At 36.3% G+C, this 18,610-nt stretch overlaps 3 protein-coding genes across 4 annotated transcripts in view; 2 read left to right on the forward strand and 1 right to left on the reverse strand.

The window, feature by feature from the left end:
- The first annotated feature begins 4 nt into the window (after positions 1–4).
- On the forward strand, positions 5–2,574 carry LOC129578508 (nucleosomal histone kinase 1). Of its 2 annotated transcripts, XM_055467219.1 has the most exons (7): positions 296–550; positions 612–681; positions 745–941; positions 1,018–1,230; positions 1,308–1,497; positions 1,591–2,042; positions 2,110–2,574. In XM_055467219.1, the coding sequence occupies exons 1-7, from the start codon at positions 296–298 to the stop codon at positions 2,143–2,145; spliced, it is 1,413 nt and encodes a 470-aa protein (XP_055323194.1). In that variant the 3' UTR covers positions 2,146–2,574. The 2 variants fall into 2 exon arrangements, with proteins under 2 accessions (XP_055323193.1, XP_055323194.1); XM_055467218.1 differs by having other exon boundaries at positions 5–550; positions 1,591–2,574.
- Positions 2,575–3,500: 926 nt separating this feature from the next.
- On the forward strand, positions 3,501–10,439 carry LOC129579391 (cation-independent mannose-6-phosphate receptor). Its single transcript, XM_055469458.1, has 12 exons — positions 3,501–3,584; positions 4,400–4,613; positions 4,713–4,876; positions 5,004–5,432; positions 5,537–5,655; positions 5,735–6,119; positions 6,258–6,386; positions 7,270–7,383; positions 7,841–7,996; positions 8,095–8,271; positions 8,405–8,528; positions 10,369–10,439. The coding sequence occupies exons 1-12, from the start codon at positions 3,501–3,503 to the stop codon at positions 10,437–10,439; spliced, it is 2,166 nt and encodes a 721-aa protein (XP_055325433.1).
- A 917-nt stretch (positions 10,440–11,356) lies between these two features.
- Positions 11,357–18,610, reverse strand: part of LOC129579392 (protein toll) — a 145,398-nt gene continuing 138,144 nt past the window's right edge. Inside the window, exons 6-10 of the mRNA XM_055469459.1 lie at positions 17,301–17,818; positions 14,152–15,330; positions 12,259–13,747; positions 12,013–12,121; positions 11,357–11,913 (exon numbers count right to left, since the gene is read on the reverse strand). Coding sequence (XP_055325434.1) covers positions 11,609–11,913; positions 12,013–12,121; positions 12,259–13,747; positions 14,152–15,330; positions 17,301–17,818 — 3,600 coding nt within the window. The 3' untranslated portion in view covers positions 11,357–11,608. The remainder of the gene's footprint in view (positions 11,914–12,012; positions 12,122–12,258; positions 13,748–14,151; positions 15,331–17,300; positions 17,819–18,610) is intronic.

An 18,610-nucleotide genomic window follows, 5' to 3' on the forward strand; every position in this document is an offset into this window, starting at 1 on the left:
CTCTGTGTTGAACATTGACATTCGACGAACATTGAGCGGCATTTATGTCAAGCTATTCATATTACGGTTAAAATAAGATCATTAACTAAATATGATTTGAACGTTTAGTTTAATGTAAAGACAACGATTTCGAAATTATTTTATTTGTTTTGTTTAACTATTGATATCGAAAAAAAAACAAACTATTGTCTCTTGTTATATCATTTGTTGATTGCATCGTTAAATTTCCGAATTATTTTGTTGATGATTTTCGTTTCGTTTTGAGAGTAAGAAAAACAGAGGACAAAAAAGAATTATGCCAAAGGCAGGTACGTCCAAAGCGGCAGCCGCATCCAAGGCGCCAAATAAGAAGCCGGCCGTTAAACGAAAGGCAAATGGGTTTCAGAAGCCCGAAAGCATTCCATTGGGTGAAGTCCTAACTGATTTATCGAAGCAACAGTGGAAAATTGGACCATCAATTGGTGCTGGTGGGTTTGGTGAGATTTATTGCGCAACTAAGGCCAGTGAATCGACCAAAAAATACGAAGACTATCCATATGTTGTCAAAGTGGTGAGTGGATTGAAATGAGGATGTGATAGATTAGAAAATTAATAAATTAACTCAATTGTAGGAACCGCACGGCAATGGACCACTTTTTGTTGAAATGCATTTTTATATGCGCAACGGCAAAATGGCAGACAGTAAGTTCAATTGTAATCTTTCGATAAAATATGAACATTCATTTGATTGTGTGTGTTTTCTAGTCGATGCGTTCCGAAAGAAACGCAATCTCAAATCACTTGGAATGCCGCATTTCGTTGGCCACGGATCACACGATCTAAACGACAAAAAGCATCGTTTCATTGTGATGCCACGATTTGGTTCAGATGTCTGCAGTTTATATGTCGAAAATGGCAAAAAGATGCCATTACACACGGCCTATCGTTTGGCCATTCAAATGGTAGGCAATGACAATTTTCACCCATTTGATATTGGGTTATTGAAGAGAAAAAAAAAACATGTTTTGTTTTTGACAGCTTGACGTTTACGAATACATTCACGAGTGCACATACGTTCATGCCGATTTGAAGGGAGCCAATATGCTTCTTGGTTTCGGAAAGAATGGCGGCCATCAAGCGTATTTGGTCGATTTTGGTTTGGCATCACATTACACAACGAAGGATTTTAAGCCAGATCCCAAGAAAATGCACAATGGAACCATCGAATATACGTCACGCGATGCTCATCAGGTATGTATACTACAATACAAAGTCGATTTCACTTCGATTTTGTCGATTCGAGTTTAATATGTTGATTTTGAATTTAGGGCGTTCCAACGATGCGTGGAGACTTCGAAATTCTCGCTTACAATGTGATTCAATGGGCTGGCGGTGATTTGCCATGGGAAAAGAATAAGCTGCTACCAACACCGGCTAAAGTGCAACAGTCTAAGGAAGATCTGATGTCAAACATCGATTCACGTCTGAAAACATGTTTTCCAAACCAACAATGTCCGGGTAACAAAATTGAAAAATCACATTCGCCAAATTAGATTCAATCCAAACATACAAACAGAATGGCTCAATATCACTTTTTTCCCAACCATACAGAACCGATATTCGCTTTCTTGAAATACGTCACAAAAATGAAGTACGACGAAAAACCCGATTACGAAAAGTGTCGCAAGATGTATGTTGATGGTCTAAAATCGCTCGGTAAGACAAACAGCGGTGACCTGGAATTCAAAGTATCGTCTGCGTCAACATCGGCCAAGAAATCATCAGTCGTATCGGTTAGTCCCGTTAAGGAGCAACGACCGAAAGTTGGGCCAAAAGTTGGACGACCACGGGCTGCTGCTGCAAAGGTTGATAATGTAGAAAATATATCGCCAAAAGCAAAGAATTCACGTAAACGTGACACAGCCAATGACTCAAGCGAAGAATCAGCTTCGCCGTCGAAAAAAGTGCGTCAGTCAAACAAAGCATCAACTCAAGTTCGTACCACTAAAGGGTCGAGCCGTACAACGGCAACGACCACATCGAAGGCCGGTTCGTCAGTCGTGGTAAATAATCATGTGAGCCAAGAGAAGAGCAAAAAGAATAAAACATACAATATCAATTTGGATCTAGATATCAGCTTCGATGCCAATGTCGTCGTCAATGTGAAACGGAAGAAGAAAAAATCACCAAAGGAAGAAGTTGAAAGTCCAAATCAGAGCATACAATCGACCGACGAAATTCCACCGAGCGATAAAAGTTTCATTGTGGCAACAAAAGTGTACAAACGAGCACCACGCGCCAGTCCACGAACGAAATAACCATTTCCCATTTTTACACACAATTTCCGAATCTATGCTTATGACGCAAGACTACACTTCAGTTTGATTGCATTTTTCTTTTCTGAGATTGAACAGTAAACATACGCATAAAAATTATCTCAAAATTAAAATACGTATTTCTTAAGTTTGTTTGTTTTTTCTCCACTGTTATTTTCCACTTGCCCTTAAATTTTGGTTTGTTTAAACATGATTGATAAAAAAAAAATAACCTGATCTAAGAATAATAAAAATGAGTTATTGATTTGTCTTATCAGCAGTTGAAATCGTTAATTATTGAGGATTGAAACTTAGTCATCAGTGGCACTTCAGTCTAATCGAACGAATTTAAAAGTACCCCATCATTGAATCAACCACAAATACACCAATCGAATCAATATTTAGAGTGTGTTGGGTGGATGAATATAGGCGAAAAATGTTTCGTTTAACCCTCCCCAACAATGTTTAATTCATAACATTAGGCCATCATAGGTTGCTGTTTACTAATACTAACTACATACAAAGGGGGCTGTCCTTTGTTTTGGTTTCACCGCTAAGAATGACAACTTGTCATCATATCACACATGACCGCAATGTGTTTGTATTGAGCGTGAAGCGAGTCACACATGAACCTGTTCATTTCTGTCAGAAGCTCCAAACCAAAATCATATCGCACTCGGTGCTATATTTTCGTTGCAAAATACAAAGCGAAAAAAAAACACCAACAACAACCAACGAACGAACGGCTTAGGCTAGTAATTGGTTCAAGATAAAATGAAATAAAACACACACTCAGTATTTGATATTCGATGCGAAAACGGACAGACACATGTGTAAAGTTTCCTTGTAATGGCTTGAACGGCACACTTCAATTTAAAATAAAAACAGAGAACCAGCACACATCGTAGAAAATACACATTTTCGTCGATAACAAGCAAATAGACTTCACACTTTCAAGTGGTCGGCGGAAAAATATTTTATTTTGTTTTCGTTTTGTTCAACAACTAAATTGTATAACGATATAAACACATGATAATCGAAATCAATCAAAGTGGACAGTGAACGATCGTTCAGTATTTGTGATAGAAACCAAATAGTCAGAGAGAATTTTATGTGATTTTCAAGCAAAACTTAATTCACTTTTTATACACATCTATCTGATAGTTCGCACCAAATGTTTAGAGAATGAAATTATATTTCAGCAAAATGAAGTTAAATAGTGTTGGTTATTGTTATATTTTCTATGGATTTATTGTGATTGCTGGCGCTACGCTTGTTGAGGACCATTCGGTAAGTTTCGTCAACCACTTGTTATTTGTTTGAGGGAAAAAAAACCAAGAACAAAAAAAACTATCTTAATTGTTGCATACGGTTTTCCCCAAAACTGAAAGTAGTTCGCACAAAAGAATAAAATGTGGGTATATTAAAAATATGTGAAAAATTCCAACCAAAACAAAAAGAAGAACAATTTGACAAATTGTTTTTGCGCAATTAAGATTTGCTGTATCTTATCAATTGAACACCATACAATATCGAAAAACAAAAGGCAAGAAAGAAATAATAATAAATGGGTTCTTTTTATGGTGCTGCGTATAAATGAAGCAAAAAACAGATGATACGTAGAAATGTGTGTCATGTGTGTGATTTGCGTTGTTGTGGTGCACCTACCGAATGTCACGACATGAAAACTCATTCGCTTGGAATTAATCGATTTGGAAAATGTCAATATTTACATCACACCACCATCACCACCCACCGATTTCCAATGAATCTCTGAGATGAAATTTCCATTTTTTCTTTTCATTTTTTTTTCTACGTTTCATTAATTGTTGTCTTTGTCTTTGTCTTTGTCTTTTGCATTTCCACACATATATTTTCGCGTTTGATTTTCAAGCCATGTTGACGTAGAACAATCGATTAAAAAAACACCGACAACACTCATGACATTTATAAATAGAGTCAGTCACTGTGTAAACAAAGTCACGTCACTGGTTTGTGGTGCGAAATTGCGTGTGGCACCTCCATTTGATGTGTGCAGCTTTCTCCATCTGAAAACTGAAATTTCCATTGATTTTCAAATTGGTGGTCTAATTTGAATGTTACAGGCTGATGTAAAGGGAAACCAATGTAAACTCCAAGAACCGGTCTATGGAACACAATTTGATCTCAATCCATTGCATTCGACCGTTGAGCACAAGACTGGAGGCAATGGTAACGATATCATGGAATTCAATGTGTGCAACAAAAATCCAACTAAAGTATGTGCGGGTGCCAAGTCAGCAGCGTGTCTAACTCGAAACGGCAAAGAATATAAATTCGGTAATTTTATTTTTGCTCTGGGAAATATGAAAATTAATTGGTTGTGCTCATTCACGGGGAAATTAATAACTATGGTGATTACGCTTTCTTAAAATACAGGTACACAAGTCGATGCCGAACCTATTTATACGAATGGTCGTATCTATTTCAATTTTACGGGGGATGTTTGCAACAAAAACACCAATGAATCATTCACTCTGCTCATTATCACAACGTGTGACTACTCATCCCATATTCAGAATCCAACTGTTCTAATGCCCTATGTAAGTTGTATGCCCGGTCATTTATCGTGCTTTATGCGCAATAAATGCTTCAATAAATGGTTTTTTATTTGTAATATTTTTCTCTACACTATTGCATGCATCACACAACACACACGCAAACATACAGACCGATGAACAATGCACCTTTGTATTGATGTGGAGAACGAGTGTTGTGTGCCATCCATTGACCGGACCATTGAGCTCAAATACATGTACAGCAAAGGACCCAAAAAGTGATCACGTATTCAATTTGATGCCATTGAGTGATTTCAATCACAAGATTTCATTGAAAAACAATGCCGAATTCTTGATAAACATTTGCAAACCAACGCTATATGGTCACAATGAGATGTGTCCACCGAATACCAGTATTTGCTTCGACCAATCATCCAAGATAAATGTGACAAAGCGATTCAAAAACTATGGCACCACCGCTACCGATCCAACGTACGAGGATGGCAAACTATTTATGAAATTTACATCGCCGGAGAAATGCAACGCTACCGACAAAAATATCACATCCGTCATCAATTTTGTATGCGATGAACTGAATCAGGTAATTCAATAACATTCAATTTGGCTTTAGTTGTATTATATGTATTGTGTGTGTGTGTGTGTGTGTGTCTGTGACCACGAATTCAATAATTTATTGCATTTCAGTTGGGCGAACCAGAATTCATTGGTGAGGCAAATTGTGAATATCGATTTAGATGGGAAACATCGCTAGCTTGCAAAAATGTCACTCCATGCCGTGTAATTGACCCCATCACTGATTTTGTGTAAGGATGAATATGCTGTTTTGTTGAATATACATTTCAAATAGATTTTAATGATTCATTTTGCGTTATTTTACGGCAGCTACGATTTGAAAGAACTGTCTGGCAAACAGTACACTGCACAAAAGGATGAAAAGAAATATGTGTTCGGTGTGTGTACGGAGCCGAAGGAACCATGTAACGGCAGCACTGGGGCTTGTCTGGTGACTGGTGATAAAAACGGGCAATCTTCATCGATGGGCATCGTGAGCAGTGATCTGCAATTGTCTGAAGAGAGTTTCGAGGCTCCGTACCTTCTGTACAAGGGTGGTTCAGTTTGTGGATCATTAGAAACACATTGGACGACCAAAATCGAATTTGCTTGTCAACTGGATGGGATGGCAGCTGGACCAAAGATTATCGAAAATGGCAATTGCTCGCTCATCATTCAATTCGTTACAAAATTGGTTTGCGCACATCAATATGAGGTGAAAACATAATTTCGTTTTTCTTTCCATTCGATTCCAGTGAGAAAACATTGATTCAATTCAATAAGAGAGATAGAGAGAGAGAGAGAGAGAAAAAAATTGCATTGAAAATTGATTTTTTTTCTTTTTCAAAATTAGATTTCATGCAAGGCACACGATGTGTACACTGATCAGCAGATTGACTTAACGTCACTCAAGGGTACGACACACAATTACTTGGCCCGGATAAATGATACAGTAAAATCGAAGCAACCAACCGGAGTATTGGTAGGTTCTCTTTGTATTGAAGTGCGCATTGTTTGAATTAAACCTCGGCAAGTAGTAGTTGATCGATACAAAAGACGCATATCAGGCAAAAATATCAATAAGACCACAGCTATAGATTTCGTCTAGTCATCCAAAATGGATTTTGAAAGTTATTGTCTTGAAATCAATTTTTTCGTTCGTCGATTTCGTTTGTTTGTTTGCTATCAACAACGTTCAATGACCATGCATGAAAATTGAATATTCGTATAGCCGTGTACGAGTCATGAGTGGGAATTTTTGTGCCGCTCCACACTGTGACGAATAGGGCGATATGGTTGATAGAGAATGTGTGTGTGTGTGTATGTGTCAGTCGCTATTGATTTCAATTGTCTATAGCTGGTGGGTTAATCAAGAGAAAATCCCCAACTAAAGGAGTTTTCCTATCTGTTTTTTTTTATTTTCTAAACATCGCCTGATTACGCAGTAAAGGATGGAGTACGGTCACTTCGTTCACTTGAACCTATTTCAATTAAAAGTCCAGCGCATTGCTGTCCAGCTGTCTCAAGTTCCCTCGTCCTTTCATCTGGCCATGTCAATTAATGGAGTTTCAGTTGTGCCGGTTTTTTTTCTGGTTTATATTTACATTAAACAAGATTCAACAAATGCGTCTCAGTTAATTCAATTTCTAATTGCATGTGCTCATATCGTGTATTGTCACGTTCAGCACCCCAAACAATGTGTATATCTATGTATATTTCTGTGGAATTGGCATTACGATTGATGCATTTCACAGCTATTATTTGCTTAAATCGTTTAATTTTTTGCGCTCACTTCACTGCATACGATTTTTTTTCTTCTATCTGTTTGTTTGTTAAAACAATCTATTGCATCTCTTCATTTGCAGTACTATTTGAATGTATGCCGACCGCTCGTACCACAATACGGACTCAGTTGCAACGCTAATTCTGCTGCATGTCGGGCACTATTAAATGGAACAAAAAATCCTGAACAAGAGCAAGTAAATGCATTTGAATCAATCATTCGGTGTTCGTGTTTTTTTTTGCTCTCTGCTGTTTCATTTCTTCGACGTTTGTCAATTTTTTTTTTCGTCTGTGTTCTGTGTCCACGTCAACTCTCATTCATTTTCTATTAGTACATTCAGTGCAAATTATCGATTTTCTTTCAATTTCCTTGAAAAGCCCGTATTTCGACAGCCTGGCTTTGCTGCTTTTTTTCTCTGATTTTTTTTTTGAAAATCAAAATGCAAAAAAGCACATTTCAAACTGTAATGCATATTTTCATTTTCAACTTGATGGATTCTATTGACATGCTGGGTTCGAGCTCAATTTGATTGAATGCAGAGTTGGTTTTTATGTTTGTTTTTTTTTTCATTCTGCTGTTTTCACTGTGAATAGCAAACGGTTGGTTTTTTTATGTGTCTCTTTATTTATGCGCGGAATTTGTTGATTTCTCAGAGTTTGGGATATCCACGAGCATCGTTGACATTTGTAAATACGGACCGTGGATCTAGGCCACAGTTGAAATATTTAGATGGAAGCTTCTGTCCACAGGATAAATCAACAAAATTGTCGTCACAAATTGAATTCTACTGTGATCCATCGGTTGGAAAGGTATATATTGCATTCTTTATTTCATTCATTTTGATTATGTATATTGAAATTCATATCGCTTTGTTTGACAATAATACCATTGAAATGGTCGTGTCTAGGGAACGCCAATTTTGCAAGGAATTTCCAATGAATGTCATTATGAATTTGAATGGCCCACAAATATCATGTGCCCCACTCATACTGGTGAATTCCTTGGAAAAACCTGCGAAATACACAACAGCCAAATCAACAAAAGTCTCAATCTGCATGACATTTTCCCAAATGGTTTATTAACGGTAAGCAATCCTGAAAATATATATATCCATTTTATGATGAATGTCCAAATATTTGTTGTTCTGAATATAATGCCAATTTCGATGATTCATTCATTCAGACACTTTTCAACTGTCTCTTCATATTTCTCTACAGATTGATTACGCGGGCAAACCCATGGAAATAGATTTGTGCAAAAACAGCAAGAACATTGAAATAGACTACACTCAGAGCACTGTAAAACTGTTTTACGATGAAAAAGCCTCATGTGGAAAATACTGTAAGCAAATTATAATTATTTCCGTCATATTTTTGTTGTTGTTATTGTTGTTGTTGCCTTCTCACTGGATCACTTCAGAATTCATGGACACTGCACACTGCACACTGCACACTGCACACTGCACACTGCACACTGCACACTGCACACTTTATGCGTTCTGATTGAATATGGAAATTTTTGCCACCGCTGTCGGTGTCTGGATAAGAAAAAAATTTCCATAAATTTCAATACCTTGCTTTCGAGACTGATAAAAGTGAGGAAGAAAAAAAAACCACAAACACTAACATAAAGCGAGTTTCTGAGGTGCATAATTTCATTTTTAGACATTTTTTTCTGCTACTTTTCGACAACAAGAAAAGCCCCATAGGTGAAATGCAAATAAAAATTTCATACACTTTTATTCTGGATGAATCAAATTGCCTTTGTGGATTTTTCTTCATATTTATGCTTTCGATGTATTTTTTTCCTACTTGTTATATTAATGCAATGTTTTTTTTTCCATTATATTCATTCATCGTTTTTGTGCATTCGGGAACAACAACAACTTCAACTACAACGACCACGAAAAAAAAACGGCTTTTGGATCTTCATAACTGTTGGTACTGTCACTGGCATGTCGCCCGCCAAAACCGTCGTTTGTCGTCATCCATGTTCGTCGTCATACCGCTGTTATATCCATATCATCGTTGACAAAATTCTACATATGCAAACGTACGTATGGCATGCCTTTTGTATTGCAGCTACCATTAACGTAGAGATGCGGCTTGTTTGCAATGAGATTCAATCCCGTACTTTCACTATTGATGTAAGTCGAAGTACCCTTATTATTATATCTTCATATTTTTTTTATGCAAACATTATGTCCTCTAGTTTTTTGTGTTGCGCTTTTTTCCATGTCTATGCTAATATTTTCTTGTTTTCTTTTATGGCCCTTTTTTCCTTGTTGTTCTTTATGAAACGAGCGAGAGAGAGAGAGAGAGAAAGGAAGAAAGAAAAACCTTCTCTCGATCCTCTTTGCGACATACCAGGCTTATGTGCTCGCTTTCTCTGCCTGTCGCTCAATCTGTCCTTTTTTTCCACTATCGTTTGGCATAAGATTGCCTTTGATTCTTTGCTCTTATCATTCATCGGAGGCTTTCAATAGATTAGTTTTTTTTTATTGCCAAGACAAATAGATTTTCTTAAAAATATTTTCTCATACATTTTGTTTTGTGCCAGATTTTTGATCTAATTCGATGATGCCATTGCTGTTACTTTTGCCGGAACGATGGCGTTGTTTTCGCATCGCATATGAGCCATATAATAAAATAATAAGGATTTCCCGTTTCTATGTATGCACGCTGTTTTTCTTCTCTGTGTCTCTATCTTTCTCGGTCGCTTTCCCGCTCTCTTGCTTTCTCTCTCTCTCTCTGTCTCGTTCGCCGGATACGGGTTCGAAAACAATATACTTATATTTTTCTGTGATATGGATTAGATGGGCACAGACGGCAAAAGATGTTGTGTTGGCTCAGCATTTCATATAATTTGTTTTCCGTCGTTCGCCATGGCTTTTCATTCATTGTAAGCCGTATTATTGTACCCGAGAAAGAAAAAACTTACACACACACACACACACACACATCTCGGCAGGAAAACATGATGTGGCGCACACGGTTTCTTTTTGTCGTCCACTATTCAGTCTCTTTCACTCTCTCTCTACGTGTGTATGTTTTTTATAAGCATCATCCAAACATTTACTGCCGACAGCATGATAAAAATGGTCACTATTTGTACTTTTGTAATCTGTTTTGATGTTTATGACGATAATATCTTAATAAACTCTCAAGACATCATGATATAGACTTGGATATGGTGGCACACGCAACCAAGTGTGCACCAAATGACCGGCAATATATTTCGCCGTATCGATAACAATGATGAATCAATGCTCCATGTACACACTCCAACGACAAACCAATGCCATCGACTGTGCATAATCCCAAATTCAGAATGAATGTCTTTCTTTGTGTGGATCTCTGTGGACGATTCAAAAAGGAAGCACAAACTGCTGCCGACCAAAGAGTACACACTCGAAGCGGATCGAACCGGGGTACCAACGAAAAAAACATGGCAGAGGAAAAAAAATCATCTCTTGTCCATCCTGTTCCATACTCTAATAAATTATGCATTCGAATTTAACCAAGTGAATTTGAATTTCGCAAACTTACCATAACGAACCACATCAACATCATTATGTTGATTTCTTGTTTCGTTCGATCGTCTCCGTATTTTTTGCTCGTCAACTAATAGCCAAGCCAAATTTAATTTCAAAATGAACTGGTGAAGTGGATAAAAAGTATTGCAAATTCAAAATGTTGTGACCATATTGGGGGGTGTACCAGGCGCATATCTGACTTTCCCATCGTTTCGATTCTTTCTCACTGTTGATTTGAAGTTCACTGAACCTTCAATATGCTTGAGGCTCCCTCCATTTTTAGTTTACTTATGCAAGTTGATGACATCACCCCATATATACTGCTGTATCAGCACTTTTCAGAACTCTTTTCCATTCTATTTGCATTTCAATACTTTTTTGTGTTGTCATTCCATCTGTTTGCCATCGGCAATAAGGGTTCCTTGCTTGCATGAAGCATCAACGAGTGCAGAAAAAAAAGAATTGTGTGTCCCATGCAATTGAATTACTTCTGAAGATTACATTCAATGAATCAAATAAATTTCTAAGCAGCTCTTTTTCAAATGAATTTTATTGCATTTCACAATTACATTTTCGCTTGAGGCACAACTCTTGTCTCTGTCTCTGTCTCTGTTTCTGTCTCTTTCGAGAGGAAAAAAAAATTAGAACAACTTTAGTTCAAACATTGAACAATAAAACTAAATTGCGACCAAAAAATGGTACTGTCATTTGGAGCTCAAATTATGGAAGCAGAATGATGACTACTATGCTATAAGACAATATAATGGATTTTTGTTCCCTAGAAAAAAAATACAAGCTTCTAAAAATCTCATCATTCGGAATATGAATTAAGTACTCTCAGTTTCGGATGGAAACAAAATTAAACCTAAGTCAAATGTCGTCAATTTTATAATTCTTCAACATTTTCGACTTTTTTGTGATTTTCTTTGGTTTTGAAATAATCTGGATTTGCGATGGCTAATCGTAGTTTATTGAAGAATCGTTGTTCGATTTTCATTTTTTTCTCAGGCTGTTTTGGTTCTTCATCCCATTGCAAGTAGATGTTTGATTTCAAGTATGGCTTCAGATCGGATATGCAATCTTTGGTACAACCAAGGTCTCCTTTTTTGATGATTATAACACGTGGTATTTGTTCGGTCATCGCATTTCCATGTGCAAGACGAAATCCACCAAAAGCCCAAATGTCCAAATCTGTTCAACGAAAAACAAACACATAAAACTAAATACCATAAGTAACATAGCTTGGGGGAAAACCGAGACCAACATAAATCGTAAAGAATGGTGTCTTACCTGAAAAAGCCGCTTTCGGTTGTGTTTGTTGAAATTTCTTGAAGTATTCAATGAGGTTTGGTGTTAGGACGATAATTGTTCGGCGTGATTGGTCCACACATTTGGCCATCTAGTTTTTTTTTATTTAGTCAGAAAACAAGAGATAAATTTGAATTAAGTATTTGTCATAAATCGAAAAGTGTTGAAATAATTTGAACTAGACTTCAAACTTAGTTGTAAATACTTTGAATTCTACGAAATGCTTACCTGTTCTGGGATGTAGTCACCACCATGCATTTCTCGCACCAATAAGCAGATTTTCAATGGCTTTGGTCCATTTTCCAATTGTGGCATCAGATTTTCGGCAACAAATTTCTCATCAAATGTTGAGTACAAGATGAGTGCATCGTATTTTTTGTGGTCATCATTTTTGGATGTGTCGTGAAACAGCCATTTGAATTGATTGTGAGCGAATAGCCACACCAGGATTTCTTCATAATTTTTGTAGTAAAGTGTGGACAAAAGAAAAATGATGGCAAAAAAGACAGAAATGGTAAGGAATGCGGTAACCACTATGGCTGTTGTCGTGATCGGACATAAATTTGAACTGGCATCGATCAGGCTGATCGATTTATCGTTTTCACAGGTGATTTCATTGATGCCCACAATTTTGCCCACATGATTTTTGATAAAGTTCATCAGTTCGTATGTAGCACAGTCACAAATCCACGGATTTTGGCCAAACGAAACGTTTCGCAGACTCGGCATATGTTGAAGTTTATACAAAACATCGGGAGCCAATCTTTTCAATTTATTTGCCGATAAGTCCAATTCGAATAGATTATTCGGCAAATATTCGCTTGAGATATTCACGATGGAATTGTTCTTAGCAAATATGCGATACACATGATCGTAACCCGTTGAATTGGTCGTGGCCAGTGTGCTGATGTTATTGTTTTCGATGTGCAATTCATAGAATTGCAAGCCCAAACTCTTAATGCTCGGCAATGTGGGCACTTTCGTTAGATTAGCATTCGAACAATTGAACACGGCCGTGCTATCAAAGGTGCGAACGAAACACAAACATTTATCCGGGCATCGTTTTTTATTGGCATTCTTCTTATCAAGCGGACATGTTAATTCGACAAGTGGTACTGTTTCGGGCCGTTGGTTGGCAAAACGTAACGGTGATGCACATTCCAATTGGTTTGTGATGAATTTGGTGCGTGAATTATGCGTGCGGTGTTCTTGATTTCGCAACGAATTTAAAAAATGAACGACTAAACAATCACAATTCAATGGATTGTGGTTTAATATCCAAACAACTTGGGATTGTGTTCGATTCGGCATGAAATCTTTATCAGCACTCATTGTACTAATCTGATTATTCGATAGATTTATCACAATGCTATCGTTCCAATTATTGAAAATATTCCGAAAATGAATCATTTTGATTTCATTGTAGCTCACATCGAGGTTTTTTAGCGCTACATTCGAAATATGCCAATCATTTAAAAATGTACGCATCGAATTGTTCCTCATATTTAATACTTGAAGTTGTTTCAACATTTGAAATGGTGATGCCCGTTCAACATCCCACAACACAGTCTCATCGATATTTTCAAATTCCAAGTAATTGTTCTGCAGATGCAAGACTCGAATGCTGGTGCCATCGAACGCCGCCATATGTACTGTATGCAAATCGTTGTTGTCCAAATACAATTCCTGCAGAGCCTTTAGCTCAGATAGTAAATTACTGAAAATAATAAACAAACAAATAAATAAAAAAAAGCGGGTCATTTAAGTCATTTGTACTGGGGAATTCCCGTTAGTCAAATGACAAGCAAAGGGATTAATAGATATTAGAATGCCGTTAAACCGGACACGAACCAATAAAATAACAGGTACCTAAAAGTACCATGCATTGCAGAAGAAAATTCAAAGGGAAATTCCCACAGAAATCGTAAAACAATTGGGTAAATAGTGCAAATTTGAAAAAAAACAAACAAAAACGACAACAACAACAAAAACTGTCAGCGGCCATAAAGTCTCATTTCCATACTAATCGCTTATCAGTTGCTGTTTTATTACATAGTCAATAACGGTTGTAATTTGTCGAGAAAAAAAATTCCCAACCAGTATGTTCAATGGATTCCTTACCTTGATATGTTACTGAGTCGATTGTGCGACAAACGTAATACGGTCAAGCGGATTGTTTCGTCAAACAGGTTGTCGTCAAGTTCCAGCAACTGGTTGAAACTCATATCCAAATCGAGTAAATGCGATTGATGCCAAAGAATCGTTTTCGGCATGCTTGTCAAATTGTTGTACGCCAACGAAATATTCCGTAAATTCGTTGATTCTATGAACAAGTCATCGGGTAAACTGGTTAAATTGCAATTGTTGATCCAAACTGCTGTGAGCTGTGGTAATCGTCCAAACAGCTGTGCTGGTAATGCATTCGATTTTAAGTGATTACCGCTCATTCTAATCTTCTTTAGTGCTTTGTTCTTGTTGAAAATTTGTCGTGGATACGTATTTATTCGATTGCCATTCAAATCAATGCTCTCTAGAGCCGTTAGGTACGTAAACACATCCGATGACAGCTCATCGATATCATTGGAACTTATCTCCAAATCGATGACTGATGAAATGCCAGCAAACATTTCTTTTGATACATTTCTCAAATTATTATTCCACAATTGCAATCGCTTCAATTTGGATAAATCACGAAAAATGCCGTCGATTGAATTGCTTAGATCGGTCGAGCTAATTTGTAAATATTCCAAATTGTGAAGACTTTGGAAAATATTTGACGGCAAACGCATTTTATCCGATCGCAAATACAGCGATGTGACATTTCCAATGTTTGCAAACAATCGCTCTGGCAATGTGTGCACTTTGGTTGATGTGCTCGACGGGCTTCGTGCAAAAAATATCAATGTGTGTACATTTCGAATGCCGAGCCGCTGGAAAACACTGTGAACGCTTGTGTTGGCTGCTGTTGACCTCGTCGTCGGGCAACCGTTGAATTTTACCACCTCTGATTCGCCAATGTTCCACTCGGGCAAATGATTAAAAATCTCAGTGTCGTCTGAATTGCACTCAATCTCAACGCGATTTGTTGATCGTTGTGGTTCGACTCGTAGCGTAATATTTGCATTAATTCGATTTGGACATGCGATTTCGTAGTGCGTACTAATCGAACACTCGCAATGTGTCACACTTGGGCAATTCAATTCATTTTGCATCTCACGCGGAAAACTAAACACACGATAGTTTGTTATAATCACAAATAACAGGGTCACAAGGGACCAACGACACAATTTAGACATTTTGAACGATCAAATTTTGAGCGAATAATTATGCAGATGCTGATTCTTAAGAGTGTGTGACTTGACTCGAGCACATTTGAAACAAGACTGATACAATACCTCTTGCTAATTTACCTATTAAATGAATGCGCCGGCTGCCAAAATGAAGTAGATGGCGTTCACAGCTGAAATGTCAAAGATGGACAAAAAGAGAAAGAGAAACAAAAAACACCGTTGCAGGGTGCGCTCAGGTGTAGAACAAAACAAAGCCGCAGGGTTTTTTGTTTTTACATTTCATCATTGTTATTCATATCATATTTTATTTGAAGTATAAAATCTTAAACATTTTACATTTATCAACTTGTGGATATTCTTCTTTTTCTTGTTTTTTTGTCCATTTGATATAACATCAGAGATTTCCATTCTATTCGATAAACCAGGAATCATTCTCACTGTTTGTATATTGTTCATGTTTTCTTTTCTCACTTAACACAAAGTATTCTGTTTGAATATTCCATAACTGAATCCGTATACGTAAATTAAATAAATTAATTTTGCAAACACTTAGATGAAAATTCGAAAGATGCGAAAATTGTCAACGGGCAATTTTGTTCTTTTTGTTCTGTTTTGAGACAGAGAATGCTGGTGAATGACTCAATCAGAAGATATCTCAATGCAAATCACACATTGAATTGATTTCACTGAGTCGAGAGAAAAAAATCGACCGAAAATATCATAAAAGTCAGTATCATTCTAAGCGATTGATTCATAAATCTGATGTTCCATTTTCTTTTGTCATTTGTTTTTATTTCTAACTAACCGGAAAAAAAAGAAAGCAAATTTTCAATAATGTCTTAACGGCATGAATTAAACGGCATTGTTTTTAACAAAAAGGCAGAATTTAAATTAATTTTTTGTTTTGTTTTGTTTTCTGAAAATGTGGGTTGCATCAAAGCAAATCGAACAAATCATGCGCATTGATTGACTCTACGCAATTGATGTGAAATCAAGGCGAAAATCATGATTATGTTGTTGTATGAACCAATTAGCATCAAGCGATTGTTCAATGTTCTAGATTAGCAAATAATTAGTCTCGAATTGTGTGTTGTGTTTCGAATCAAAGTTCATCGACTTATAACATAGGTAATTGAGAATCTAAACCTAAGAAAAAAAGGATTTTTTTTTTCATTTCATTCCATTTTTTTTTGTTTATTTGTTTGTCTAATTTCTTGTTTATCACAATGCATTTTCTCGATAATGAACTGATAAAAAGAGTCTTCAGGTTTTTGACGAAGTTTCATGCAAATTCGAAAATACACTTTGCTTTTCGTCCGTTCATTTCGTATCATTTTGCATGGAAGATAATCAGCTAAGTTGCTTCGTTTGTTTGAGTTTTTGAGTGATGAAATTCGGGAAGATGTTCGAAGTGACGATTGATAGCAAACTTAATTCAAAATAACAACAAAACTCTTTTTGTTGTTTTCTTGTTCAATCATTTTCCTTTACTTTGCATATATATTTGAATAGTTCCGCGTTCATTTTGCAGCAAGATTATAAATTAAATATATATATATATATAATTTGTGTTGTTGTTGATTTCTTTTGTGTTGTCTATTTGTAAATTAGCTATAAATAACGCTGAAACTTATACAAGCTACGGCTGTCTTCTATATGTTAAATGTTTTACAATCTACGACATGACACATTATGGTCATTGGACTTAAATGCTAAATTGTCTCTGTGTTTTTTCCTCTCATATTTACAATAGGAGTTGTTTTATTTGATTCTGTGTATATTCTTTTGTCATTCTTCTCCCAAATTTCATTCTCATTTCATTTCTCTTCTATTATTAAAATAAAATATTCGTGGGTCGGTGTCATGCATTTCGGAATTTTTTTTTTCTCGTCCAATTGATTTTACTTGTCGCATTTTCGTCACTCTACATTTTCTCTTTCTGAATGCGATTTTTTGTCTGTTCACTTAAAAGTTAATTACACATCACTTTGCTTAGCGTTTGTATTTATAATAAATGCACCGTTTACGTGTCCGTTGAGCCCATTCAAACCCGAATGGTATTTGGCATTGTCGCCGTTTAATTTGCCAATCAATGGATTGTGTCCGGCTTGTTCGGCTGGTGGTGTTGTCAATGGTGGTGTCACCGCTTGTGGTTTTATCAGCTCCAATTTGTCATCGATTGAACTTTTCATGGTTGATTTGATGAGCCCTTTTGATTTATAATTGGTTGGATGTGGCATTGCGTAGCGAAGTTTATCGAAAAACCATGGGTCACCCCATTTGACATAGGTATTGGTTTTCAAATAGCATTTCAGTTCGGGATCCAATTTTTCAATATCACCAATATCACCATAGATGATAACAATTAATCGTGCACGTCCTTCGGCTAAGGCATTTTTGTGCGCCGCCCGGAACTCCATTCGTCCCCAAATTGAATCGATGAAATTTGGTGTGAGCACGACTATTGTACGGCGTGAATCTTCTACAGATTTGGATATCTATTGGTTTTTTTTTTTATGAAAAAAGAAGAAGAAGAAAATGACGGAAAAAAACGAAACAGAGAATTAGTCATTGAATATCAATCGGATGGGTGTAAAACATATGGATATAAACTAAAGAGGCAATTCAACATATACACTTCGATTACAATAGAAGTAGTATAGCAAAAACAGATATGTTTTATTTTGTTCAGTTTGACATAGCAACACAGTGAAGCGAACAGTTAGGGTGGCATACAACATGAGTCTTACGATGAAAATCCAACAAAACAGAAGATGAAAAACCATAAACAAAAACTAGAGAATACAGTTTTCATAGAGATACGATAGTGATTATATTCTATTCGACACAAATGAAATAAAGAACAACACAACTTTAAGGAAAATACGACAAAAACCAAGAAGGAACTGATAAAAATGAAACAATAAAGTAGAAGGGGTGGTTATCAGTTTTGATTGTTCAACGAAAAACAGAGTATAAGATGCAGTGGTGCGCAGAAAATTGGTTACTATAACATTGGTTTTGGTACGGTGTGAACACAGAATTACATGTACATTTATGAAGCCGATATACTAAAGATTTTGTTTGATATTTTACCTATTCTTCTTTTTTACGTCTATCGTCTTTACATTATTTTGAATACGCCAAGAGAAAACAAACAACACGATTAGAAATGTTAACGATTTTTGGTTATTTCGAAAAATATTTTATGGAAAATTCAACGAAAAATGTAGAATTTCCCCAAAATAAAACCAAACAGAACAGGTTAGTAAGACAAAAATCTAGAAAAA

The sequence above is a fragment of the Sitodiplosis mosellana genome, unplaced genomic scaffold, assembly GCF_009176505.1.
Source record: "Sitodiplosis mosellana isolate CC-2019 unplaced genomic scaffold, AAFC_SMos_1.0 Smas_scaffold_6226, whole genome shotgun sequence".
NCBI lineage: Eukaryota > Metazoa > Arthropoda > Insecta > Diptera > Cecidomyiidae > Sitodiplosis > Sitodiplosis mosellana.